At 42.7% G+C, this 27,806-nt stretch overlaps 2 protein-coding genes across 7 annotated transcripts; one reads left to right on the forward strand and one right to left on the reverse strand.

Annotated features, from left to right (window-relative positions):
* Positions 1–381: 381 nt before the first annotated feature.
* Positions 382–21,615, reverse strand: LOC135110850 (uncharacterized). 6 transcript variants are annotated; one of them, XM_064023451.1, is made up of 6 exons: positions 21,448–21,610; positions 16,107–18,512; positions 3,884–4,044; positions 3,401–3,554; positions 2,846–3,031; positions 382–1,551 (listed from the first exon to the last, which is right to left on the reverse strand). In XM_064023451.1, exons 2-6 carry the CDS (start codon positions 18,476–18,478, stop codon positions 1,515–1,517), a joined length of 2,910 nt encoding a protein of 969 aa, XP_063879521.1. In that variant the 5' UTR covers positions 18,479–18,512; positions 21,448–21,610; the 3' UTR covers positions 382–1,514. The 6 variants fall into 6 exon arrangements, 2 of the variants coding, with proteins under 2 accessions (XP_063879521.1, XP_063879522.1); XM_064023452.1 differs by having other exon boundaries at positions 21,480–21,602; XR_010273460.1 differs by lacking the exon at positions 382–1,551 and having other exon boundaries at positions 2,894–3,031; positions 3,401–3,487; positions 3,897–4,044; positions 21,448–21,614.
* Positions 21,616–22,492: 877 nt separating this feature from the next.
* On the forward strand, positions 22,493–24,768 carry LOC135110821 (histidine-rich glycoprotein-like). Its single transcript, XM_064023392.1, has 5 exons — positions 22,493–22,502; positions 22,778–22,962; positions 23,085–23,407; positions 23,664–24,200; positions 24,732–24,768. The coding sequence occupies exons 1-5, from the start codon at positions 22,493–22,495 to the stop codon at positions 24,766–24,768; spliced, it is 1,092 nt and encodes a 363-aa protein (XP_063879462.1).
* The last annotated feature ends 3,038 nt before the right edge of the window (positions 24,769–27,806 follow it).

Here is a 27,806-nt window from a genome sequence, read left to right on the forward strand (position 1 = left end):
GAGAGAGAGAGAGAGAGAGAGAGAGAGAGAGAGAGAGAGAATAGAGTGGGTCCTCTACACCTCCTTCCTTCCTTCTCTTTCTACGTTTCCTCCTCCTCCGCCTCCTACTCCTCCTCCCCCCCCCCTTCTCCTCCTCCTCCTCCTCCTCCTCCTCCTCCTCCTCCTCCTCTTCATAATCTTCCTTCTGCTCTTTTACTCTTCTTCTTTTTCCTCCTCCTCCTCCTCCTCCTCCTCCTCCTCCTCCTCCTCCTCCTCCTCCTCCTCCTCTTCCCCTCGTCTCCATATATCAAATGGTGTAATAGATGAATTACCATACCGTAGTGTATCCATGGGTCCCAATTGTTAACATTAAAATTTTTTAATGAGAATCTAAAGGAAAAACTTTTAAAAGTCGTTATCATTTATAATATAGCGTATCATTTATATCATTTAAAATATAGTGTAAAAGTGTACAGAAAGTGTTTTTTTTTTTTTTTTATCATAAGAAGCAATTATTCTCAAAAGTAATTTAGCTTAACAACATCCCAATAAAAATCTTATCTCTAACGTAAACAAAACAAACACAAATTCTCAACTCTAACAACAACAAATATTTAAGTCTTAAATGTACAGTTTATCTCTCTTTTTTTTTTTATCCAAAACTCTTAAAATTATTCAATTGCGTCACAATATTAAGATTTTTTACATAGTTATGGCTTAATGGAACATAATGGAAAAGCTACTAAACTTTTAATTGCAGTTTGAAAAACATAACACATAATAATCATGATGATTGTAATAACAATAAGTGTAATAATAATAATAATGATAATAATAATAATAATAATAATAATAATAATAATAATAATAATAATAATAATAATAATAATAATAATAATAGTAATAATAATAATATTTAAGATAATAATAATAATAATGTCTAATTATTATTATAAGTGTAATAAAAAGATGGAGGAGAAGGAGAAGGAGAAAAGGAGAAGGAGAAGGAGGAAAAGAAGAAGGAGAAAGAAAAGGAGGAGAAGGAAAAGGAGAAGCAGAAGAAGGAAAAAGAGAACGAGAAAGAGAAGAAGGAGAAGGAAAAGAAGAAGAAGAAAGAGAAGAAGAAGAAGAAAAAGAAGAAGAAGAAGAAGAAGGAGAAAAGAAGGAGAAAAAGAGCAAGAACAACAAGAACAAGTAGAAGAAGAAGAAGAAGAAAGAAAGAAGAAGAAGAAGAAGAAGAAGAAGAAGAAAAAGAAGAAGAAGAAGAAGAAGAAGAAGAAGAAGAAACATTTTTTGTGTGTGCTATCGGTACTTATTATTAGTCTTACTGATCTTATACCCTTTTATCACTTGTACATCTCTGAATATCAGTACCAAAGCCAGGATTTCTTTTTTTCCGCTCCTTCTCCTCGTCCTCCTTGTCCTTCTGGTTCTTCCCCTCGTCTTCATTATCATCTTATTCATCATTATCATCATCATCATCATCATCATCATCATCATCATCATTGTCATCATCATCAACAGGATCAACTTCTTTAAATCCATTCCGAGAACAAATCAGTGTCATGGTGCCTGTGTGGGAGAAGCCAAGGGTAATGATGCATACACAGCTTGAAATAGTTGGATATACAAAAGAGATAGGAAGGAACTGCTTCTCAGACAGACCGATAGATAAATGGGATTGACTCAGTAACTGGGGCCTGTAACTAGGAGCACTCCTCGAAGTGCTTTCATCCTCGTTTTCGCTCCTAGATGTTGCTTCTAAAAGCAATTTAACTATCAATGTAAAAGTTACTCCCAAGTAGAAATGCCGCTAAAGTAGCGGCTTTTCTAAATGTAGCAACATTATTTTGAATCAAATACAACAAAATGTCGCTCCTTTGGTGGCAGTTTATGTTTGTGAATTAATTTTCAATATTTCTAGCTAACTTTAGACTATTTCTGAGCATTATTAAGAGCGTTATGTAATTTTCGGATATCTCAATAATTTGGTGGATGTAAACAACGCAACGCTTTCCTGCCGGGCCAACCCAACATGTCACTTGTCTTCTCAGGATGGATGCAAAGGACGGTAGCCGGTTCAAGAGTGAGAGAAATTAGTGCAGCTATGAAGCATTACTCCTCGTAAACCTCACAGAGGAAAGAAAAAAAATATAACAAAGTATAAAAAATTATCCGGGAGTGACCTCCAAGCAAAAGAAGATTGTATAGCCAGACATTGTTGCCATATAAATTAAGTTTGCATACATACTTATCACATGCTCAGTACATTCTCTCTCTCTCTCTCTCTCTCTCTCTCTCTCTCTCTCTCTCTCTCTCTCTCTCTCCTCTCTCTCTCTCTCTCTCTCTCTCTCTCTAACACACACTCACGCACACAACACACACACACACACACACACACACACACACACACACACACACACACACACACACACACACACACACGCACACACACACACACATACACACACACACACACACACACACACACACACACACACACACACACACACACACACACACACTCACTCACTCAAACACTCACGCACACACTCACGCACACAAAACACACATACGCACACGCGCACACACACACACACACACTCACACACACACACACACACACACACACACACACACACACACACACACACACACACACACACACACACACACTCACGCACAGAACAATTATTATTATTATCATTATCACAACACACACACACACACACACACACACACACACACACACACACACACACACACACACACACACACACACACACACACACACACACACACACACACACACACACACACACACACACACACACACACACACACACACACACACACAAACGCTCACCTCCAAAATCTACACTGCAGCAAATTTTCAGCCAGGGCCTGCAGCTCTCTCTCCTCCTTCTTCGTGATAGTTTCCTTTGATACGTTAATAGTTTCCACCCTGACACTAGCCGCAGCAAGGTAATGCAGTAGATTTCGCCACTCTGCTGCCTTCATCCTGCTGCGGGGAAATGTGATGGTACCGTACCTGGAAAGATTGAAAATGTGATCGATTTTCTTTTCTTTGATTGCCTGCTTTTTTTTCTTTTTTATAGGAATAAATGTATTAATTTACTCTTGTACCTTAAATGTACTTTATTTGTTTTTTCATTCTGGTATTAATTTTTATTGGCTTTTATTTCTTTTTCTTCTTGATTTCTTCTTTGGTATTAAATTGTATGTGTTTGTTATTTAATCAACATTCCTTTTTATAATGCCTGGTATGGAAATGGAAATTAAATTTACTTTTTGGCAGGTTTGTTAGAGAGAGAGAGAGAGAGAGAGAGAGAGAGAGAGAGAGAGAGAGAGAGAGAGAGAGAGAGAGAGAGAGAGAGAGAGAGAGTATTCTCACACTTACCCTCTTTTTCTAGGATGGAGAGCCACCGCCACTAGACAAGCTTCCTTCATCACGCTTTTGTCCACGTCAGACAAGACCAGAATCACCCTGTGGACATCAGGTAGTGGCGATGTAAGCATCTCTGGTGTTACCATCGCCATAGGGACGTGTATGTCTGCAAGGACATCGCTAGCTGAAACCCAAAACACACACACACACACACACACACACACACACACACACACACACACACACACACACACACACACTGTTACACATATTCACGCAGTGTATGAAAAATGTTTCCGCAAGGAGAACAAAAAGCTTCGGGGATTGCTGCATATAAGAATATAAGAAGAAAAGAAAATAAGGGAAGCTGCAAGAAGCCATCAGAACTACACGTGGCCGTCTCTGTATGAAACATAGAAACATACCAACCTATTTCCACTTATTATCCCCTTACATAAATTAGTGTAATCTTCATTTAAAACATCACACACTCACTAAGGCAATACACCTTAGATGGGATGGTTCTGTTGAGGGCTGCTAGGAGACTGCCAGCGTGTTGATTGCTAGGTAGGGCCAGATGAAGTTTCCTAAGGGATTGAGGGAGCAGCGGCAGGCAGCCAGCACTCAGGTGACCCAGGAACTTTATGAGGTGACTCCTGCAACGGCAAGGCTTTGAATTGTTGCACGCACGCACGCACACACACACACACACACACACACACACACACACACACACACACACACACAATGGTTATCTCTCTCTCTCTCTCTCTCTCTCTCTCTCTCTCTCTCTCTCTCTCTCTCTCTCTCTCTCTCTCTCTCTCTCTCTCTCTCTCTCTCTCTCTCTCTCTCTCTCTCTCTCTCTCTCTCTCTCTCTCTCTCTCTCTCTCTCTCTCTCTCTCTCTCTCTCTCTCTCTCTCTCTCTCTCTCTCTCTCTCTCTCTCTCTCTCTCTCTCTCACCTACTGTTGAGAAAATATCGAGAAAATAGAAAAAATACAACGTAGAGTAACAAAAATGATCCCAATGCTCTGCAATAAACCTTACGAGGAACGCCTAAAAGAACTAAATTTATTCTCTCTCTCCAGACGCAGACTAATAGGGGACCTGGTATTGCTTTACAAAATGTTTAAGGGGTTCACACAGAAAAGAGACCTGAACTTTTCCTAACATTCATCCAGTCTAATGATAGAAGAAACAATGACTTTAAAATAAAAGGTAAGCGATTTCAAAGAAATATCTAGAATTATCTTCCATCAAGAGTCGTTAACTCAGGTATTGTCGATTCATTTAAAACCTGCCTTGACAAGTATCTAGAAAGTAATCCCCGGTTGCTTTTGTTCATGTATGAATAGCGAACACATTTACTCTGTACTATCTCTCATCTGATTGGGTATATTTCACTAAGGAAGGGAAACAATTATTAAGTAACAAAGAGTAAAGAGGCCTTAGGCTTGTTCCTCGGCGACTTGCTGCTGACTCCGTCACCATAAAAGGAATAGAGTCCTTGTAGAGCAACACACCCATCACTATAGTCATCCAGATATATGTACCTCAGTAAATGAGATTTTTATAGAAGAAGCGCCTCATCAGATGTCACAAATGTTAAGATTGTATGTAGATTGTATGTAGTAGAAGTAGACCACAGGAGGAGGCAATAGACACCTGCCTAAACGATAATTACTCCCGGTGAGGTCTAAAGCACTATTCAGGGGGTGCTGTGAACTTATCATTAAACCCAGCTGTGACCTCACTGAACGTTTCCCTTTGTGTCTCACAACACAAGGCAGTCACAGCCTGCCCTCTAAAGACAACTCTCTTCCTCCACACAAAACTACAAGCACCCAATAACACATACACCTTTCACTCTAAAATTTTAAAATCACCATGGGGACTCCTACACCAGCCTCGGAGTCCCCATCTGGGGAGGGGACCATAAATGTCCCCAGGTCGGACTGCCTTTCTGTCGACGACCCTAAGTGTCTTGACACCCCCTCAACTTTTTCTTCATTAACTTTTGTAACACTCGCGGTCTAAGATCTAATTTTCAATCTGTAGAACACCACCTCTCCTCTTCTAAACCTCATCTTCTTTTCCTCACTGAAACTCAGGTGTCTGAGGCAACTGACAGTAGCCCCTTTTCTGTTCCCTCCTACTTTCTCTATCCTCATTTTCGATCCAAAGCTGGATGTTTCGTTTATGTGCACAGTGACTTAACCTGCTCTCGTGCCCACGCTCTTGAATCTTCCGAGTTTTCCACCATCTGGCTACGACTACAGAGTCACTCTCAAACTAAATTAATCTGTGCTGTATACCTCTCACCTAACTTCTCTGACTATAAGAAATTCTTTGACTACTTAACTTCCAAAGTGGAGCACATTCTGACTCTCTTCCCTTTTGCAGAGATTTCCATTCTTGGAGACTTCAATGTTCACCACCAGATTTGGCTTTCCTCTCCCTTCACTGACTTTCCTGGTGAACTAGCCTACAACTTTGCTATACTCCACGACCTAGAGCAATTGGTGCAACACCCTACTCGTATTTCTGACCACCTTGGAGATACGCCCAACATTCTTGACCTTTTCCTGACCTCTAATACTTCTGCTTATGCTGTCACCCTTTCTTCTCCGTTGGGCTCCCCCTAAGCGAAGGTGCCTCTGGCGTTTTGCATCTGCTAGTTGGGGGGACCTGAGGAGGGATTTTGCTGATTTTCCTTGGAATGACTACTGCTTCCGTGTCAGAGACCCATCTTTGTTTGCTGAGCGCATAACAGAGGTGATAGTGTCTGGCATGGAGACATATATTCCTCACTCTTTTTCTCGTCCTAAACCTTCTAAGCCTTGGTTTAACAAAGCTTGTTCTCGTGGTATACATGATAGAGAGGTGGCCCAAAAAAAGGTACTTAAGCGTTCCATCACCAGAATCTCATGCACTTTATATTTCTGCCCAGAACCATGCCAAGTCTGTTTTCCAACTAGCCAAAAACTCCTTCAATAACAGAGTGTCAAAACTTTTCAAGATCTAACACCCCTCGTGACTTCTGGCATCTAGCCAAAAATATCTGCAATAACTCTGCTTCTTCTTCTTTCCCTCCTCTGTTTCAACCAGATGGCACCACTGCTATCACATTTATTTCTAAAGCTGAACTCTTCGCTCAAACCTTTGCTAAAAACTTTACCTTGGATGATTCTGAGATTGTTCCTCCCTCTCCTCCACCCTCTGACTACTTCATGCTATCTATTAAAATTCCTCGCAATGATGTTTTCCATGCCCTCACTGGCCTAAACCCTCGGAAGGCTAACGGACCTGATGGGGTCCTTCCTATTGTTCTCCGAAACTGTGCCTCCGTGCTTGCACCTTGAATAGTCAAACTCTTTCAGCTCTGTCTGTCAACAACTACCTTTCCTTCTTGCTGGAAGTTTGCCTACATTCAACCTGTTCCTAAAAAGAGTGACCGCTCTAATCCCTCAAACTACCGTCCTATTGCTTTGATTTCATGCCTATCTAAAGTTTTTGAATGTATCCTCAACAGGAAGATTCTTAAACATCTATCACTTCACAACCTTCTATCTGATCGCCAGTATGGGTTCCGTCAAGGCCGCTCTACTGGTGATCTTCTGGCTTTCCTTACTGAGTCTTGGTCATCCTCTTTTAGAGATTTTGGTGAAACTTTTGCTGTTGCCTTGGACATATCAAAAGCTTTTGATAAAGTCTGGCACAAAGCTTTGATTTCCAAACTACCCTCCTACGGTTTCTCTCCTCTCTGTAACTTCATCTCAAGTTTCCTTTCTGACCGTTCTATTGCTGCTGTGGTAGACAGTCACTGTTCTTCTCCTAAATCTATTAACCTCAGGGTTCTGTCCTGTCATCCACTCTCTTCTAATTATTCATTAATGATCTTCTAAACCAAACTTCTTGTCCTGTTCACTCCTACGCTGATGATATCACCCTGCACTTTTCCACGTCTTTTCACAGACGTCCAACCCTTCAGGAGATAAATATTTCACGCAGGGAAGCCACAGAACGCTTGACTTCTGATCTTTCTAAAATTTCTGATTGGGGCAGAGCAAACTTGGTATTGTTCAATGCCTCAAAAACTGAATTCCACCATCTATCAACTCAACACAACCTTCCAGACAACTATCCCCTCTTCTTCAATGACACTCAACTTTTTTTTTTTTTTTATGTAGGAAGGACACTGGCCAAGGGCAACTACTACTTAACTTCCAGAGTGGAGCACATTCTGACCCTCTTCCCTTTTGCAGAGATCTCCATTCTTGGAGACTTCAATGTTCACCACCAGATTTGGCTTTCCTCTCCCTTCACTGACCACTCTGGCGAACTAACCTACAACTTTGCTATCCTCCATGACCTAGAGCAATTGGTGCAACACCCTACTCGTATTCCTGACCATCTTGGAGATACACCCAACATTCTTGACCTTTTCCTGACCTCTAATAATTCTGCTTATGCTGTCACCCTTTCTTCTCCGTTGGGCTCCTCCGATCACAATCTCATATCTTTATCTTGTCCTATCGCTCTAATCCCTCCTCAGGATCCTCCTAAGCGAAGGTGCCTCTGGCGTTTTGCCTCTGCTAGTTGGAGGGACCTGAGGAGGTATTTTGCTGATTTTCCTTGGAATGACTACTGCTTCCGTGTCAGAGACCCATCTTTGTGTGCTGAGCGCATAACAGAGGTGATAGTGTCTGGCATGGAGGTGTACATTCCTCACTCTTTTTCTCGTCCTAAACCTTGGTTTAACACAGCTTGTTTTCGTGTTATACATGATAGAGAGGTGGCCCACAAAAGGTACTTAAGCCTTCCATCACCAGAATCTCATGCACTTTATATTTCTGTCCGGAACCATGCCAAGTCTGTTCTCCAACTAGCCAAAAATTCCTTCATTAACAGAAAATGTCAAAACCTTTCAAGATCTAACTCCCCTCGTGATTTCTGACATCTAGCCAAAAATATCTCCAATAACTTTGCTTCTTCTTCTTTCCCTCCTCTATTTCAAAAAGATGGCACCACTGCTATCACATCTATTTCTAAACCTGAACTCTTCGCTCAAACCTTTGCTGAAAACTCTACCTTGGACGGTTCTGGGCTTGTTCCTCCCTCTCCTCCACCCTCTGACTACTTCATGCCACTTATTAAAATTCTTCGCAATGATGTTTTCCATGCCCTCGCTCGCCTAAACCCTCGGAAGGCTTATGGACCTGATGGAGTCCCTCCTATTATTCTCCGAAACTGTGCCTCCGTGCTTGCACCTTGCCTAGTCAAACTCTTTCAGTTCTGTCTGTCAACATCTACCTTTCCTTCTTGCTGGAAGTTTGCCTACATTCAACCTGTTCCTAAAAAGAGTGACCGTTCTAATCCCTCAAACTACCATGCTATTGCTTTAATTTCCTGCCTATCTAAAGTTTTTGAATCTATCCTCAACAGGAAGATTCTTAAACATCTATCTGGGTTCCGTCAAGGCCGCTCTACTGGTGATCATCTGGCTTTCCTTACTAAGTCTTGGTTATCCTCTTTTAGAGATTTTGGTGAAACTTTTGGTGTTGCCTTGGACATATCAAAAGCTTTTGATAGAGTCTGGCACAAAGCTTTGATTTCCAAACTACCCTCCTACGGTTTCTTGCACAGATAAATTTACTCTGAGAGTGACTCTGTAGTCGTAGCCAGATGGTGAAAAACTCCGAAGATTCAAGAGCGTGGGCACGAGAGCAGGTTAAGTCATTGCGCACATAAACGCAGCATCCAGCTTTGGATCGAAAATGAGGATAGAGAAAGTAAGAGGGAACCGAAAAGGGGCTACTGTCAGTTGCCTCAGACACCTGAGTTTCAGTGAGGAAAAGAAGATGAGATTTAGAAGAGGAGAGATGGTGTTCTACAGATTGAAAATTAGATCTTAGACCGCGAATGTTGCAGAAGTTAATGAAGAAAAAGTTAAGGGAGTGTCAAGACACTTAGGGTCGTCGACAGAAAGGCAGTCCGACCTGGGGACATTTATGGTCCCCTCCCCAGATGGGGACTCCGAAGCTGGTGTAGGACTCGCCATGATGATTGTAAAATTTTTGAGTGAAGGTTGTGTGTCATTAGGTGCTTGTAGTTTTGTGTGGAGGAAGAGAGTTGTCTTTAGAGAGCAGGCTGTGACTGCCCCCTCTTCTACACTGAACATCCTTGGTCTGTCCTTTACTTATAATCACATCATATTCACATCTCATCTCTAGCTAAAACAGCTTCTATGAAGTTAGGTGTTCTGAGACGTCTCTGCCAGTTTTTCTCACCCCCCAGCTGCTAACTCTGTACAAGGACCTTATTTATCCGTCCATGTATGGAATATGCTTCACATGTCTGGGGGGGTTCCACTCATACTGCTCTTCTAGACAGGGTGGAATCAAAAGCTTTTCGTCTCATCAACTCCTCTCCTCTAACTGACTGTCTCTCACCGCCGCAATATTGCATCTCTAGCTGTCTTCTACCGGTATTTTCATGCTAACCGCTCTTCTGATCTTGCTAACTGCATGCCTCCCCTCCTCCCGTGGCCTCGCTGCACAAGACTTTCTTCTTTCTCTCACTCCTATTCTGTCCACCTCTCTAACGCAAGAGTTAACCAGTATACTCAGTCATTCATCCCTTTCTCTGGTAAACTCTGGAACTCCCTGCCTGCGTCTGTATTTCCTCCTTCCTATGAATTGAATTCCTTCAAGAGGGAGGTTTCAAGACACTTATTCATCAATTTTTGACCACTGCTTTGACCCTTTTATGAGACTGGCATTTCAGTGTGCATTTTTTTATTGGATTTTTGTTGCCCTTGCCCAGTGTCCTTCCTACATAAAAAAAAAAAAAGACCTCATATCTCTTACTTTTTTCTCAGATTCCATGTTGTTTTTCGATGCAACATGGTACTATTTCCTTTTTCCGGCCAGCTTCAGCTGGAGGGATGGGGAGGTTGGGAGAGGCCTTCTCCTGTGCCATCCTGTCTCTTTCACTAGTAAATAGCTAGAGTAGAATAGTTACCCAAAAGACTTCAGTGTCTGTTCCTGTTTGTTCTTCCTTTGTATACTATTTATTACTACTACTACTGCTACTAATGCTACTATCATTATTATTATCGTATGTTATTACTGTTTTACTACTACTACTACTACTACTAATACTAATACTAATACTAATACTAATACTACTAATACTATTATTATTATTATTATTATTATTTTTATTATTATTATTATTATTATTATTATTATTATTATTATTATTATTATTATTATTATTTATATGTTAACATGACACATTTTGACTAAGTCTTGTACACCTCCACCTTCCTTCCTTCCTTTTCCTCTTCTTCCTCTTCCTCTTCCTCTTCCTATTCCTCTTCCTCCTCATCCTCCTTCTCCTCCTCCTCTTCCTCTTCTTCCTGCTCCTCTTCCTCTTCCTCTTCCTCCTCCTATTCCTTCTCCTCCTCCTCCTCATCCTCTTCTTCCTCTTCCTCCTCCCCCTCCCCCTCCCAAACTCCTCCTCCTCCTCCTCCTCCTCCTCCTCCTCCTCCTCCTCCTCCTCCTCCTCCTCCTCCTCATCCTCCCCTCATCCTTATCTCCCTACCTTCTCCTCCTCTTCCTTCACATCCTCCTCCTTCTCTTCCTCCTCCTTGGTGTCATATCTACACATTTTGACTAAGTTCTCTGCACTTCCTCCTACGTTCTATCTTCTAAATCCTCCTCCTACTTCTCTTAAGTATACATATGTATACATATGTATACATACGTTGTACCTTGTAGTTAAATTGTCATACCGTCACACACAGACACACACACACACACACACACACACACACACACACACACACACACACACACACACATACATACATACATACATACATATATATAAAAAAAAAAAGAAGCCAACTGAGATGCCGGTCCCCGGATAGGGTCCGAAGCAGTAGTCAAAAATTGAAGGATAAGTGTCTTGAAATCTCCCTCTTGAAGGTATTCAGGTCAAAGGAAGGTGGAAATACAGAAGCAGGCAGGGAGTTCCAGAGTTTACCAAAGAAAAGGAAGAATGATTGAGAATATTGCAATTAAGAGGTGGACAGAATAGGGGTAAAAGAAACAAAAAAGCTCTGTGCAGCGAGGCCGCGGGAGGAGGGGAGGCACACAATCAGTAAGATCACAAGAACAGTTAGCATGAAAATAACGGTAGAAGATACCGAGAGATGCAACATTGCGGTGATAAGAAAGAGGTTGAAGACGGTTAGTTACAGGAGCGAAACTGATGAGACGAAAAAGATTTTGATTCCACCCTGTCTAAAAGAGCGGTATGAGTGGAACCTCCCCAGACATATAAAGCATACTCCATACATAGATGGATAAGGCTCTTGTACAGAGTTAGCATCTAGTGTAGGGGGTGTGATAAAAACTAGCGAAGACATCTCAGAATGCCTAGCTTCATAGAAACTATTTTTAGCTAGAAATGAGATGTGAAGTTTCCAGGTTAGATTATAAGAAACAGACAGACTGAGGATGTTCACTGTAGAAATGGAGGGCAGTTGAGTGTCATTGAAGAAGAAGAGATAGTTGTCTGGAACGTTGTGTCGAGTTGATAGAAGGAGGAATTAAGTTTTTTGTGGCATTGAACAATACCATGTTTGCTCTGCTCCAATCAGAAATTTTAGAGAGAGCAGAAGTCAGCGGTTCTGTGGCTTCTCTGCTTAAACTGTTTACTTCCTGAAGGGTTAGACGTCTATGAAAAAGACAAGGAAAAGTTCAGGATGATTTCATCAGCGTAGGAGTGGATAGGACAATAAGTTTCGTTTAGAAGATCATTGATGAATAATAGGAAGAGGATGGGTGACAGGACAGAACCCTGAGGAACACCACTGTTAATAGATTTAGGAGAAGAACAGTGACTGTCTAGCTCAGAAGTAATAGAACGGTAAGAGAGCAAACTTGAGATAAAGTTACAGAGAGAAGGATAGAAGCCGTAGAAGGGTAGTTTGGAAATCAAAGCTTTGTGCCAGACTCTATCAAAAGCTTTTGATATGTCTAAGATAACAGCAAAAATTTCACCAAAATCTTTAAAAGAGGATGACCAAGATTCAGCAAGGAAAGCCAGATCACCAATAGAGTGGCCTTGATGGAACCCACACTGGCCATCAGATAGAAAGTTGTGAAGTGATAGATGTTTAAGAATCTTCCTGTTGATTAAAAAACTTTAGATAGGCAGGAAATTAAAGCAATAGGACGGTAGTTTGAGGGATTAGAACGGTCACCCTTTTTAGGAACAGGATGAATGTAGGCAAACTTCCAGCAAGAAGGAAAGGTAGATGTTGACAGACAGAAATAGTTTAACTGGGCAAGGTATAAGCACGGAGGCGCAGTTTCGGAGAACAATAGGAGGGACCCCATCAGGTCCATAAGCCTTCCTCCAAGGGCCAGCGAGTGGATGGAAAATATCATTGAGAAGAATTTCAATAGCTAGCATGAAGTAGTCAGAGGGAGGAAGAGTGGGAAGAACAACCCCTGAATTACCCAAGGTAGAGTTGGCATGGTTCCTGGCAGAAATATAAAGTGCACGAGATTCTGGTGATGGAGAGTACCTTTAGTAGGCCACCTCTCTATCATGTATAGCACGAGATCAGGCTGTGTTAAACCAGAGTTTGGAAGCTTTAGGTCGAGAAAAAGAGTGAGGAATGTACGCCTTAATGCCAAACACTATCACCTCTGTTATGCGTTCGACACGCAGAGACGGGTCTTTGATACGGATGCAGTAGTCATTCTAAGGAAAATCAGCAAATTACCTCCTCAGGTCCCCCCAACTAGCAGAGGCAAAACGCCAGAGGCACTTCCGCTTAGGGGGATCCGGGGGAGGGATTGGAGGGATAGAACAAGATATGAGATTGTGATTCTAGGAGTCCAACGGAGAAGAGAGGGTGACAGCGTAAGCAAAAGGATTAGAGGTTAAAAAAAGATGAGGAATGTTGGGCTTATCTAGAAGACGGTCAGGAATACAAGTAGGGTGTTGCACCAATTGCTCTAGGTCGTGGAGGATAGCAAAGTTGAAGGCAAGTTCACCAGGATAGTCAGTGAAGGGAGAAAGGAAAGCCAAAGCTGGTGGTGAACAATGAAGTCTCCAAGAATGGAGATCTCCGGAAAAGGGAAGAGAGTCAGAATGTGGTCCACTTTGGAAGTTAAGTAGTCAAAGAATTTCTTGTAGTCAGAGGAGTTAGGTGAGAGGTATACAGCACAGATAAATTTAGTTTCGATGGTGAGTAAGTAGTCGTAGCCAGATGGTGGGAAACTCGGAAGATTCAAGAGCAAGGGCATGAGAATAGGTTAATTTTTTTTTTTTTTTTATGTAAGAAGGACACTGGCCAAGGGCAACAAAAATCCAATAAAAAAATATGCCCACTGAAATGCCAGTCCCATAAAAGGTCAAAGCAGTGGTCAAAAATTGATGAAGAAGTGTCTTGAAACCTCCCTCTTGAAGGAATTCAAGTCATAGGAAGGTGGAAATACAGAAGTAGGCAGGGAGTTCCAGAGTTTACCAGAGAAAGGGATGAATGATTGAGAATACTGGTTAACTCTTGCATTAGAGATATGGACAGAATAGGGGAGAGAGAAAGAAGAAAGTCTTGTGCAGCGAGGCCGCGGAAGGAGGGGAGGCATGCAGTTAGCAAGATCAGAAGAGCAGTTAGCATGAAAATAGCGGCAAAAGACAGCTAGATATGCAACATTGCGGCGGTGAGAGAGAGGCTGAAGACAGTCAGTTAGAGGAGAGGAGTCGATGAGACGAAAAGCTTTTGATTCCACCCTGTCTAGAAGAGCAGTATGAGTGGAACCCCCCCAGACATGTGAAGCATACTCCATACATGGACGGATAAGGCCCTTGTACAGGGTTAGCAGCTGGGGGGATGAGAAAAACAGGCGGAGACGTCTCAGAACACCTAACTTCATAGAAGCTGTTTTAACTAGAGATAAGATGTTAAGTTTCCAGTTCAGATTATAAGTAAAGGACAGACCGAGGATGTTCAGTGTAGAAGAGGGGGACAGTTGAGTGTCATTGAAGAGGAGGGGATAGTTGTCTGGAAGGCTGTGTCGAGTTGATAGATGGAGGAATTGAGTTTTTGAGGCATTGAACAATACCAAGTTTGCTCTGCCCCAATCAGAAATTTTAGAAAGATCAGAAGTCAAGCGTTCTGTGGCTTCCCTGCGTGATATGTTTACCTCCTGAAGGGTTGGACGTCTATGAAAAGACGTGGAAAAGTGCACGGTGGTATCATCAGCATAGGAGTGGATAGGACAAGAAGTTTGGTTTAGAAGATCATTAATGAACAATAAGAAGAGAGTGGGTGACAGGACAGAACCCTGAGGAACACCACTGTTAATAGATTTAGGAGAAGAACAGTGACCGTCTACCACAGCAGCAATAAAACGGTCAGAAAGGAAACTTGAGATGAAGTTACAGAGAGAAGGATAGAAACCGTAGGAGGGTAGTTTGGAAATCAAAGCTTTGTGCCAGACTCTATCAAAAGCTTTTGATATGTCCAAGGCAACAGCAAAAGTTTCACCAAAATCTCTAAAAGAGGATGACCAAGACTCAGTAAGGAAAGCCAGAAGATCACCATTAGAGCGGCCTTGACGGAACCCATACTGGCCATCAGATAGAAGGTTGTGAAGTGATAGATGTTTAAGAATCTTCCTGTTGAGGATAGATTCAAAAACTTTAGATAGGCAGGAAATTAAAGCAATAGGACGGTAGTTTGAGGGATTAGAACGGTCACCCTTTTTAGGAACAGGTTGAATGTAGGCAAACTTCCAGCAAGAAGGAAAGGTAGATGTTGACAGACAGAGCTGAAAGAGTTTGACTAGGCAAGGTGCAAGCACGGAGGCACAGTTTCGGAGAACAATAGGAGGGACCCCATCAGGTCCATAAGCCTTCCGAGGGTTTAGGCCAGCGAGGGCATGGAAAACATCATTGCAAAGAATTTTAATACGTGGCATGAAGTAGTCAGAGGGTGGAGGAGAGGGAGGAACAAGCCCAGAATCGTCCAAGGTAGAGTTTTCAGCAAAGGTTTGAGCGAAGAGTTCAGCTTTAGAAATAGATGTGATAGCAGTGGTGCCATCTGGTTGAAATAGAGGAGGGAAAGAAGAAGAAGCAAAGTTATTGGAGATATTTTTGGCTAGCTGCCAGAAATCACGAGGGGAGTTAGATCTTGAAAGGTTTTGACATTTTCTGTTAATGTTGCGTACATAAACGCAACATTCAGCATTGGACTGAAAATAAGGATAGGGAAAGTGTGTGAATATATATATATATATATATATATATATATATATATATATATATATATATATATATATATATATATATATATATATATATATATATATATATATATATATATGTGAGAGTGTTATTTGATTTCATATTAGAATTTTGATTAATAAACAAAATTTTATTTAAGAACGCGATGTAACGTTTGAACAGTTAGCAATACGACGAACTTCATTATGACAATCACGAACAGTTCTACGTTTCGTGTGCAAACACTTGCTGTTAATGCGCTTTCATATTTAAATGTCTTATAGCTTCTAAAGAATGGCGTTAAAACCAATTGTCCATGGAATCCTTCCGTCTTATAATGAATTGGTCTTACATTTCTCTGAATATGTGACTTTCATCGTGGGACACCCTACATAGATAAAAATTTACCTGTCTAGAGCGTCTAGGATGGCGTCCGAAGCGGGCACTTGGCCGGGATGTTTGAAATGGTGATTCAGATACAACTCACTGCAGCTGTGACCAGTCAGTGCATGAATGTTCTTCACATTAACTTTTTCGTTCTTCATTTTTAATATCACTTTCCTTGGAGGAATATAAGGAAGTAGTGCTGCATTGCTGGCCAATGTTGTGTCTGTTATCGTTACAGTGTCATGAGGAGGGTTTTCTCTCACATGATGAGCGATATCCTGCAGGAAGCATTCATTGAAATACGTGTCTTCCACTAGTGATAGCCATTCATTCCATTCTGCACCAGTCTCCGCAAGCAAGTTTACTGCTTCCTTTATAGCCTCGGGAAGTTTTGGCGCGCCTGGTGTACTCAAGAGGCCTGCCACGTGCCAGAACAGGTTACGCAGACCTTTAAGATCTAAAGGCTGTGTCTGTGGATGATGGGCACCCTGAAGCAGGCTCATAATAGCTCCTGATTCTGAGAGCAATCCATCCTGAAGGCGTTGAATGATATGTCGGGCTGCATAGTACTCCAGCAGTCCTTTGTGTGGTATGTAATATTTTCTTTTGGCTATTCTATTGGTGACGGACGACCGCAGAGTGAAGAAGGCTCCTAGGACTTGGTAGGTTGGCAAATCCTCTGTCTCGCAGCAATCGGTCAGCCGTTCGGTGTCCTCGTCTGAGAGGCTCAGTCTGTCCTGCAGGAGGACTTGTAGCGCCATTTGGTACATCTCTTTCAACACTCTTTTTATCCTTGTGTTGCGGGTATGTGGCCTCTTCTTCCCCCATATAGGGTCCACGGATATTCTGTGACACAGCTTTTCTGTGCACCACTCGTGGATGTTGGTATACAAACTGGACTGGGTAGTATTTTCCTTAATGCAATTAGGATTGTCTTCAAATAATGTAACCAGGAATATCAGATTGAGTGGGAGCTCGAACAATATTGTGTTGTTTCTTTTTGCTATCAGCTCCTTCAACCTATCCTGGTTTGTAGAGGTACAGTACTGGAGTGCAAACTTCATTCTCTTGCTGAAATGAATCCCTTCGATAGATATCTGCCACTGTTTATAGTCCTGTCGCGTGCAGGCCAAGAAATCAGACACTCGTTCTGGTCTTGAGGTGACGAGAATTGAGAAATTTCTGGTATATTTGCATACATTTAGAATATCAGTGACGAGCTTTTCAGAAGTGTTGTTCAGCTCGTCCAGCCCATCAATGAGGAAGAGCACTTTACAGTGTTTTAAAAAGTTCACGAGAGGCTCATTAAACACTGACAGATTAGACGGGAGGACCAGGTCCAGGAATGTCTCCAGATCTTCGGCATCTCTGTCCCGGCACAGTATTCGGAGTACAATGTCGTACTCCTCCAGGTGCTTGACGCTGCGGTCACACTGTTCTTTAAGCCACTCTGACAAGATGAAAGTGAGCAGGGTGGTCTTGCCACTTCCGGCCACCCCGCTCACGACAGCAAGTTGTGGCCTTTGGTTCTGGACGAGCTGCAGAAGCTGCGAGTCCTCAGGCTTTGGTTTTAAGAATTTTAAGAGACGCAAACAGTCAATTTCAGTGGTTTTTGATTGTTCTTTAAGGACAAGTTTTGAGAATACAGTCTGGATGTGAACCCGTTCTTCTTGGGATCCACTCAGGAAGGACAATGGGTCAAAATATTCAAACTGTTTGTAAATATTTCTCAGATGATTCACTGACTCTTTCTTAAAGAAACAGAGCCGTTTATTAAGATCCATCTTTAAGATGACGTTTTCAGTAAAGGCCTGCAATATATCTTGTATCTGCCTTGTTATGTTGTCTCTGATGATTGTGGTCTCAGCGTCAGAGACTCCGTACTTGTCCTTGATAGCCTGAAGAGCTCTGTCGAAGAAGCTCTTGTGGTCACTGACTTTTTTCATGAAATGTTGTTCGTCTGTAATTTGAGTTCTATGGTGTACACACTTGTTTCTCTCGTCTTTTATTTTAGTGATCAGACCTTCCATTGCTGTATCATCTTGCCAGCATGCATCATTGGGTCCTGCAACATTTTCACATGCCTGTTTTATGCACTTGTGGAGCAGTGTTATATCAAAGCTTTGGCACGAGGGGTCATTGGCCATATGAGTTTTCTCAAGGGAGGTAAAAACATCCCTCTTCTGCTTATCATTGAGCATGCGGTAGTTGGCTGTCGAGATGTCTGGGAGGTTCGTCAGGTAATCCAAGAGGGTGACAGAGGTGGTCTTGTTTGTGCCGCATTTCAGGGCGTGTGAGAGCACGATTGCTCCCGGACCCTCCAAGATGCATAGCAGCTTGAGACGCGAATAATCCACTGGCGCGGTGGCGACGGCGGCGGCGGCGGCAGCCATGGCAAAGGCACCATGAGTCCTCACGGCCACTGATCTACAATGAAGTGGTTGGGAATGAATGAAAGGACTGTACGCACGCGCACGCACACCCACGCACACACACACACACACACACACACACACACACACACACACGCATACACACACACACACACACACACACACACACACACACACACACACACATACACACACACACACACACACACACACACACACACACACACACACACACACACACACACACACACACACACACACTGTTTTGTATGTTCTCACTAGGCAGTGCTTTTAGATCTTGCAACAGGTGGTTAGATCTTGCAACAGTAAAAAGTGTAAATGAGTTTAATTAAGTTAGCTAGGTGTTTTCCTGCCTCGATCGAAGCTCAGAGCCACTCCTTAAATGGTACTATCGGTGCTGAATTGCCGCCCTCACAGTAAAACTGGAATCGCACAGCCCACTCTCATTCTGGCTCACACACTCCTTACCTCGGTAAGGACTGTCTGTACTGTTTATATATATATATATATATATATATATATATATATATATATATATATATATATATATATATATATATATATATATATATATATATATATATATATATATATATCACTTCTGGCACCTAGCCAAAAACACAACTTTGCTTTTTCTTTTTCCCTCCTTTATTTCAACTAGATGGCACCACTGCTATCATCACTATCACATCTATCTCTAAAGCTGAACAATTCGCTGAAACCTTTCCTAAAAACTTTACCTTCTCCTCCACTCTCTGACTACTTCATGCTTCCTGTTAGAATTATTCGGAATGCTTTTGGATCTGATGGGATCCCTCGTAATATTGTCTGAAACTGCGCCTCCGTGCTTGCACCTTGTCTAGTCAAATTCTTTCAACTCTGTATCTCAACATCTACCTTTCCTTCTTGCTGGAAGTTTGCCTACATTAAGCCTATTCTTAAAAGGGTGACAGTTCTATTTTTTTTTCTTTTTTAATACTGTCCCATTGCTTTAATTTTTTCCTATCTAATGTTTTTTTTTAATCTATCCTCAATGGGAAGATTCTTGAACATCTATCACTTCACAGCCTTCTATCTTATCACCAGTACGGTTTCCGTGAAGGCCGGTCTACTGGTGATCTTTCGGGTTTCGTTACAGAGTCTTCGTCAGCCTCTTTTTAGAGATTTTGGTGAAACTTTTGCTGTTGGCTTAGACATATCAAAAGCTTTGAATTCCAAGCTACCCTTCTACGGTTTCTATCCTTCTCTCTGTAACTTCATCTCAATTTTCCTTTCTGTCAGTTCTATTGCTGCGGTGGTAGACAGTCATTGTTCTCCTGAATCTATTAACAATGGTGTTCCTTAGGGTTCTGTACTGCCACTCATTCTTTTCCTATTATTCATCAATAATCTCCTAAACCAAACTTCTTGTCTTATACATTCCTGCGCTGATGATACCACCCTGCACTTTCATACGTCTTTCCATAGACGTCCAACTCTTCAGGAACCAAGCAGTTTACCAGGGAAGCCACAGAACGCTTGACTTCTCCAAGAACAACACCAAGCAAACTTGGTATTGTTCAGTGCTTCAGAAACTCAGTTCCTCTATCTGTCAACTCGACACAACCTTCCAGACAATTATCCCTTGTTCTTCACTGACACTCTTCTACACTGAACATCCTCTTTCTGTCCTTTTCTTATAATCTTAACTGGAAACTTCACATCTCATCTCTAGCTAAAACAACTTTTATAAAGTTGAACGTTCTGAGATGCCTCTACTAATTTTTATTTATTATTATTATTATTATTATTTATTTATTTATTTATTATTATTTTTTTAACCTTACCCCTCCCCACCTGCTAACTCTATACAGGGGCCTTATCTGTCAATGTATGGGGTATGCTTTACTTGTCTTGGGGGAGTTCCACTCACAGGGTGAAGTCAAAAGTTTTTCGTCTTATCAACTCCTCTCCTCTAACTGAATGCCTTTATCGTCTTTCTCATCGCTGTAATGTTGCATCTCCTGCTGTCTTCTACTGCTATTTTCATGCTAACTGCTCTTCTGATCTTGCTAACTGCATGCTTCCCCTCCTCCCACGGCCTCGCTGCACAAGACTTTCTTCTTTCTCTCTTCCTTTTTCTGTTCACCTTTCTAATGCAAGAGTTAACCAGCATTCTCAAGCATTCATCGCTTTCTCTGGTAAAATCTGGAACTCACTGCCTGCTTTTGTATTTCCTCCTGTTACTATTATTTCTAGCACTTCTACTACTACTACTACTGCTACTACTACTACTACTACTTCTACTGTTACTACTACTACTACTACTAATACTAATACTACTACTTAATATATTGTTCACAAAAATTTGGGAGACATAAGAGACATAAGCCCCACCCACATAGAGGAGCTTGGCGGGTCTTGGATTCTATCCCCATAAGTAGCAGTAGTAGAGGTGGTAGTAGTAGTAGTAGTAGTAGTAGTAGTAGTACTAGTAATAGTAGTAGTAGTAGTAGTAGTAGTAATAGTAGTAACAGCAACAGCAGTAGTACCAGTAGTAGTGGTGGTAGTAGTAGTAGTAGTAGTAGTAGTAGTAGTAGTAGTAGTAGTAGTAGTACGCAGGATACGGCAGGGGAGGTGCTCGGGTGGCGGACAGGAAATAGAAATACCACAGGCCTTGACTCACGGGTCGGGGAAGGAAGGACGTCACTTCCGCCCATCCACTGCCTCTGCAACAGCCACACCCATAGCCACACTCCTGCCACTTTCTCCACCTATGCACATATCATCTCGCCCACGCCCGTGCTATACCGCGGCACGCCCACGAACATCATCTACCCACTTCTCCGCAACTAGTCTGTATGTCATAATCTCTTAACCCCATACACATCCTTTCTCTCTCTCTCTCCCTCTCTCTCTCTCTCTCTCTCTCTCCCTCTCTCTCTCTCTCTCTCTCTCTCTCTACTTACCCAAACTGGTTGTCAGCTTACAGCACACCTACCTCCCTCACGTGACACCACACACACCCACACGCCAATGTACAAGAAGACGACGTGTAACCTGTATTAACTTTTTCAACCTACTGCTTGAGTACATAACAACAAAACTGTGTGTGTGTGTGTGTGTGTGTGTGTGTGTGTGTGTGTGTGTGTGTGTGTGTGTGTGTTGTAAGATATAAGAAAGATAATAAATATAGAAAACAGCATGAAATATATAGTGTAGAGACAAGTAAGAATAATAAATGTAATGAGAGAGAGAGAGAGAGAGAGAGAGAGAGAGAGAGAGAGAGAGAGAGAGAGAGAGAGAGAGAGAGAGAGAGAGAGAGAGATGGGAGTTGCCAGCGATATTCATATAACCATAACCTAAAAACAACAATTAAACCTTTGGGTCCTTGCACAGCTGAATTAGAAAAAAAGGAGAAGGAGGAGGAAGGTCAGGCAAAAATATAGAAAAGGAAGCGAAATTTTTTATTTGCACTGGGGTTCTGTTCACACACACACACACACACACACACACACACACACACACACACACACAAACACATATACAAACACTTACAAGCGCGCGCGCGCACGATTTCCGGACATGTCATCTCTCTTTCGTTAAAATGTTTCGTTTTGTTTTGTTTCATTTGATAAGTAAATGTTAGCGGTCCTTCATTAATAGAATAGCGTGAAAGTTAGTAGAGGAGGAGGAGGAAGAGGAGGAGGAGGAGGAAGAAGAGGGAGAAGACCTCCATTTTCTATTCCTCCATGTGCTTGATACTGAGTCTTGAGAAACGCATCATCATGTGTGTGTGTGTGTGTGTGTGTGTGCAACCAGCTAGACTCAACCTACTCTTCTGTCCTGAATAAGGGCCTACTCTTTACCAGAACAGAAAAGCCACGTTGACAGTATCTTTTGTTGACTTGAGTGATCAACTGCTAACACTACTTCTAATGAAAATAATGACAAAAATACGTGGCAGGCAGTCATGGTTGTAAATGTAGTACGTGGAAGCTTAAAAGTCCCAAAATGACCTTGGGCCCTAACACTATTTTGTGCTCGTCTTGACACCCCCTTCAGGACCTCGCTCTTCCTCCTCCCCCCAACCACATCATCACCACTGCATCACAATCACCAATAACAAGACTATAATCATCATCATTATCACCATCATCACCACTACTACTACCGTCACCACCATCACAACCACTACCACTCTCACCATCGCCAACCATCATCACTGCCACAATCGCAATTGCACCACAATCTACCGCACCACTCTGTACCACACTGCATAACTCTCCACAACACCAGAATGCACCACACTTTTCCACACTAGACGTAACCACACCACACTGAACCACACTGTACCACACCACATGCACCACACCACCACACCACACTGCACCACACCAAAACACACTACGCCACACCACACAACACAGCACCACAATGCACCATACAATACTGCACCATACCACACCACACAACACACCACTGCACCACAACGCACCACACCACACCACACCACACTTCACCACACTGCACCACACCACACCACATTACACCACACTGCACCACACCACACCAAGCTGCACCACACTGCACCACACTCCACCAGACCACACTCCACCACACCATACCACACTGCACCACACTGCACTCTACATCACACCACACTGCACCATACTGCATCTCACCACATCTCACCACACCACACTACACCACATCACACCAAACCACACTCCACCACACCACGCCACACCACACTGCACCACACCACACTGTATCAAACTGCACCACACCATACCACATCACACTACACCACACCACACCACAGTACACCATACTGCACCATACCACACCACACCACATTAAACCACACTGGACCACACCAAACTACACCACACAACACTGCACCACACCACACTGCACCACACCACAGCACACTGCACCACACCACAACACACTACACCACAGTGCACCACACCACACCATAATGCACCACACCACACCACACAACACAATATTGCACCACACCACACCACAACACATCACAGTGCACCACACCACACCATAATGCACCACACAACACAATACTGCACCACACCACGCCACACCACACCACACCACACCACACCACAGTGCACCACACAACACAATATTGCACCACACCACACCACACCATACCACACCACAGTGCACCACACCACAACATAATACACCACACCACACTCCACCACACCACACCACACAACACCACACCACTCTGCAGCATATTGCACCATGCAACACCACACCACATTACACCACACTACTCTACACCACACTGCACCACACCACACTGCCCCACACCACACTATGCTCCACCACACCACACCACACCACACCACACAACGCTGCATCGCACCACACAACACTGCATCACACCATCCTGTAATGCACCACACCACACAGCACTGTACAACACTATATCACACAACACTGTATCACACCACACCACACCACACCACACCAAACTGCACCACACCACACTGCACCACAGCACACTACACCGCACCACACCACACTGCACCACACCACACGACGATGCACCACACTGCACCACACCACACCACACTGCTCCACACCACACTATATCAAAACACACTGTACCACACCACACCACACCATACTGCACCACACCACACCACACCACACCGCACCACAGTGCACTACAGCACACCACAATACCACAGTACACCACACCACACCACAATGCGCCACACCACATCACATCACACTACATCTCACCACACCACACCACACCACACCTCACCACACAACACCACACTGCATCACACCACACTATACCACACCACACCACACCACACTGCACAACATCGCACCACACCACACTGTACTGCACAACACCACATCATACTACACCATATCACCAAACACCACCACACACTAGTCAGCTAGCAGCAGTTTAAAGGATTAAACTGGCCAGCAAGTGTCTATCAGTCTCAACAATTCTTATATATATATATATATATATATATATATATATATATATATATATATATATATATATATATATATATATATATATATATATATATATATATATATATATATATATATACTCACCATTTCATATATCCATCACACATGCGGCGTGTTCATATATTCATCCCACGTGTGCCCATGGCCAGCCAGTCTATTCTATTTTTAATCTTTCTCCTCGTTCTCTACCTCTCAAGGGAATTTCACACCCCACTTCCAGTGTTCGCTCTGAGTCTTCCTTCCTGGTCATTGGCTAAAATAACAAGATATCCTACTGGCTCCTTCACCTCATTTCCTGGCATCTTATTGGTCATTTCTTCACCCCAAAACCTAAAACGTGATCGACTTAATTCAGATAAATATAGTCCGCATGGTGGTGCGAGGGTGATTCGTCCCCGGGTGAAATGTCCCGGTTGATTCACCCCCGGGTTATTCATCCCTGGAGAATTGGTCCCCTAGGGTAATTCGTTCCCTAGGGTGATTCGTTCCCTTGGCTGTATTTTCGTCGCCTTAGTTGCGAAACTCCATTACTACTCAGAAGAGGACTACTAGAATATATAAAATAACTTTAAATTATGAGCCACGGCACGAAGGAAGTGCATCTTTTCATTCGGATCATATTTTTCGATGAGACTTTTGATGTTCTTAGTAGCAGTTGCTGGCTTACATACTGATTCAGACTGTTTAAATTTGATCCTTTTCCCATTTCCAAGAACTTCTTTCTTTTTCAGTTCTTTGATAAGACACCAAATGTTAGGGTGGGTTTGCGTTACAGAACTTTGAAGGGCATTGTGGAAGCCCTCCAAGTTTTTGTTTGTGCGAGGTTTATCTTGAAGGGCTCTGTTACGCACATTCCAGTCAGCAATCTTAAACCTGGGAACCATTCTCCTGTGGTTCTGACTACGACCTCTCTCTGAACCAATGTAATTTACAGCAAAGTAATCAATAAGTTCTTGAGGCAAATCATCATCATCAACAAGCTCTTCAAAACCAGCCACTACATCCTGTATTGGCAAGAATGCAAAAGCAGGGAAACAACGTATTTTCAAAGCATACTCATCCTCACGATGGTACCTTTGCCTCTCATTGCATTCCACTATTTTTCTGTAAATGTTTTGGCTTAAGTGGAAAAGACAAAAAGTTACAGAAGCATAACCGAAAGAGGTAATAAAGGCGTTATAAGAAGCCATTTCAAAATCCATCATCACATCTTGAGGATTCAGTTCAGGTTGCAAATCCTTAAGAATGGAGAAAACCCGAGTGTTTGTTTCTTCAGTCTTGCTAGGAAGCAGTGCAAAGTCTCGAGGAACACTAAATGTTCCGTCTTAACCATGAATGGTAAAGAGCTGCGCAAAGATTTTGGGACAACATTTGAAGGTTCCATCAAAACCCCAACTCTTATAGCGGACAAGATCCCTCAACCCCTGAGCAGAGAGGCAAAGACATGAATACGATTCTCATCCTCAATGCCAGAATCATGCTGAAAAAACATCTTTCCCGACTCTAACTTGGTGTACTCTTCCGGAATAACATAGCCAGTGCGAGTCTGGGGAATTGGAGGAGAGTGTTGGGCGTCATGTCGCCACTGCCGCACGTAGCGGCTCATAGTAGATGTGGACGACACATGAGCCAGTGAATGTTCATCCAACTTTGACAAAACGTTAGCTACCAAAGCACGAGAAGATTCTTGAGTGGAAGTAACAACAGCTTTCAGCTCGCCTATGGCCTCCCTCGCCTTCACAGCCGCAGCAGTCGTGGAATGATTGTGCTCGTTAACACTTTTCACGAGAGTGAAGGTTTCATCCCCTACTGTTGTGTGAACACGAGCCTTGCATGCAGTAACCTCACATCGCCAGTATTGCTTGGTTCCATCGGCATTTTTCTTCTGTGCAGCGTAGATGAAGTTAAGATCATTAACAAGCTTTTCCCTGCCACGGCTTGATAGGATTGTATGCGGCATGTTGCTCTGACTGTGGTGGCCCACGTACTGAAAAGTGAAAATAGAAAATCGAACCAATGAACGGTAGTCAAGCTAACAACCTGATGTATCAAACCATGATTTGAACAACACACTCACACAAAATCACACACACACACACACACACACACACACACACTGATGGTCGGATCTTGTCATTGTAATGGAGTTTCGGACAGCCAAGGGAACGAATCACCCTAAGGGACAAAATAACCCTAGGGTTTGAATCCTCCACGGATGAATACCCCGGGGATGAATCAACCGGGACATTTCACCCGGGGACGAATCACCCTAGAATCCCGCATGGTAGTCTCGCCCTCAGTCAGTCAGTCCCAGTCAGTGAATCCCCGTCCAAGTGTCAGTCACGAGCAGTCAGTTTTGGTCTCTCACTCAGTTCCGCTCAGTCACAGTCAGTCTTGAGAGACCCTGCTCAGTCATCATTTCATATCACTTCAGAGAGAGAGAGAAATCAATCATCACGTTATAATCTCGTCTCGAATCAAGTGTGTACATTCTTTACTATTAAATCAAGAACTCTCATCATCGTGTCTTTTACTCGCACACATCAACTATATCAGCTTACTACCCACGGTCCTCCACGCTACAACATTACCGGACCTCCAAGCTACCAGAAATACCAAGCTTACTACCGGTCCTCCACGCTACCAACACACCAAGCTCCTCATCTGATCCAGCAGTGGCAACATCATCAACTAGGCAAGCGTCTCATCTAAAACTCAGAACAGTAGTAAAGAAAAGAAGTAACATCAATCTTGTACCTTCCTACAACTATTCGATACAAGTGCATTACACACCACACCACGCACCGACCAGTCAGCCAGTAATAGTGTATTGGATTACACAGGGCAACAAGTACATCACACAGCACACCACACCACACACACCAGCCAGTCAGCCAGCAAGCAATAATGTTTGGGATTACACAGACTAACAAGCACAACACACCACATCACCAGCCAGCAATAATGTTTGGGATTACACAGACTAACAAGCACAACACACCACATCACCAGCCAGCAATAATGTTTGGGATTACACAGACTAACAAGCACAACACACCACATCACCAGCCAGCAATAATGTATGGGATCATACAGGCTAGTAACCACAGCACACACCACACACACAACACACGTGGTCCGAGATGTTGCATGGATTTGGTATATAAAGGGTACTGGAAAACTCACAAACATTTTCATATTTTAATTAATAACTACATATTATATATATATATTTCTTACAAGTCGAAATTTCTCATTTGCATTCATCTTCAGTTCATTCAAAGTTATTTTGTGT

Source organism: Scylla paramamosain, chromosome 21, assembly GCF_035594125.1.
Source record: "Scylla paramamosain isolate STU-SP2022 chromosome 21, ASM3559412v1, whole genome shotgun sequence".
In the NCBI taxonomy this organism is placed as follows: Eukaryota; Metazoa; Arthropoda; class Malacostraca; order Decapoda; family Portunidae; genus Scylla; species Scylla paramamosain.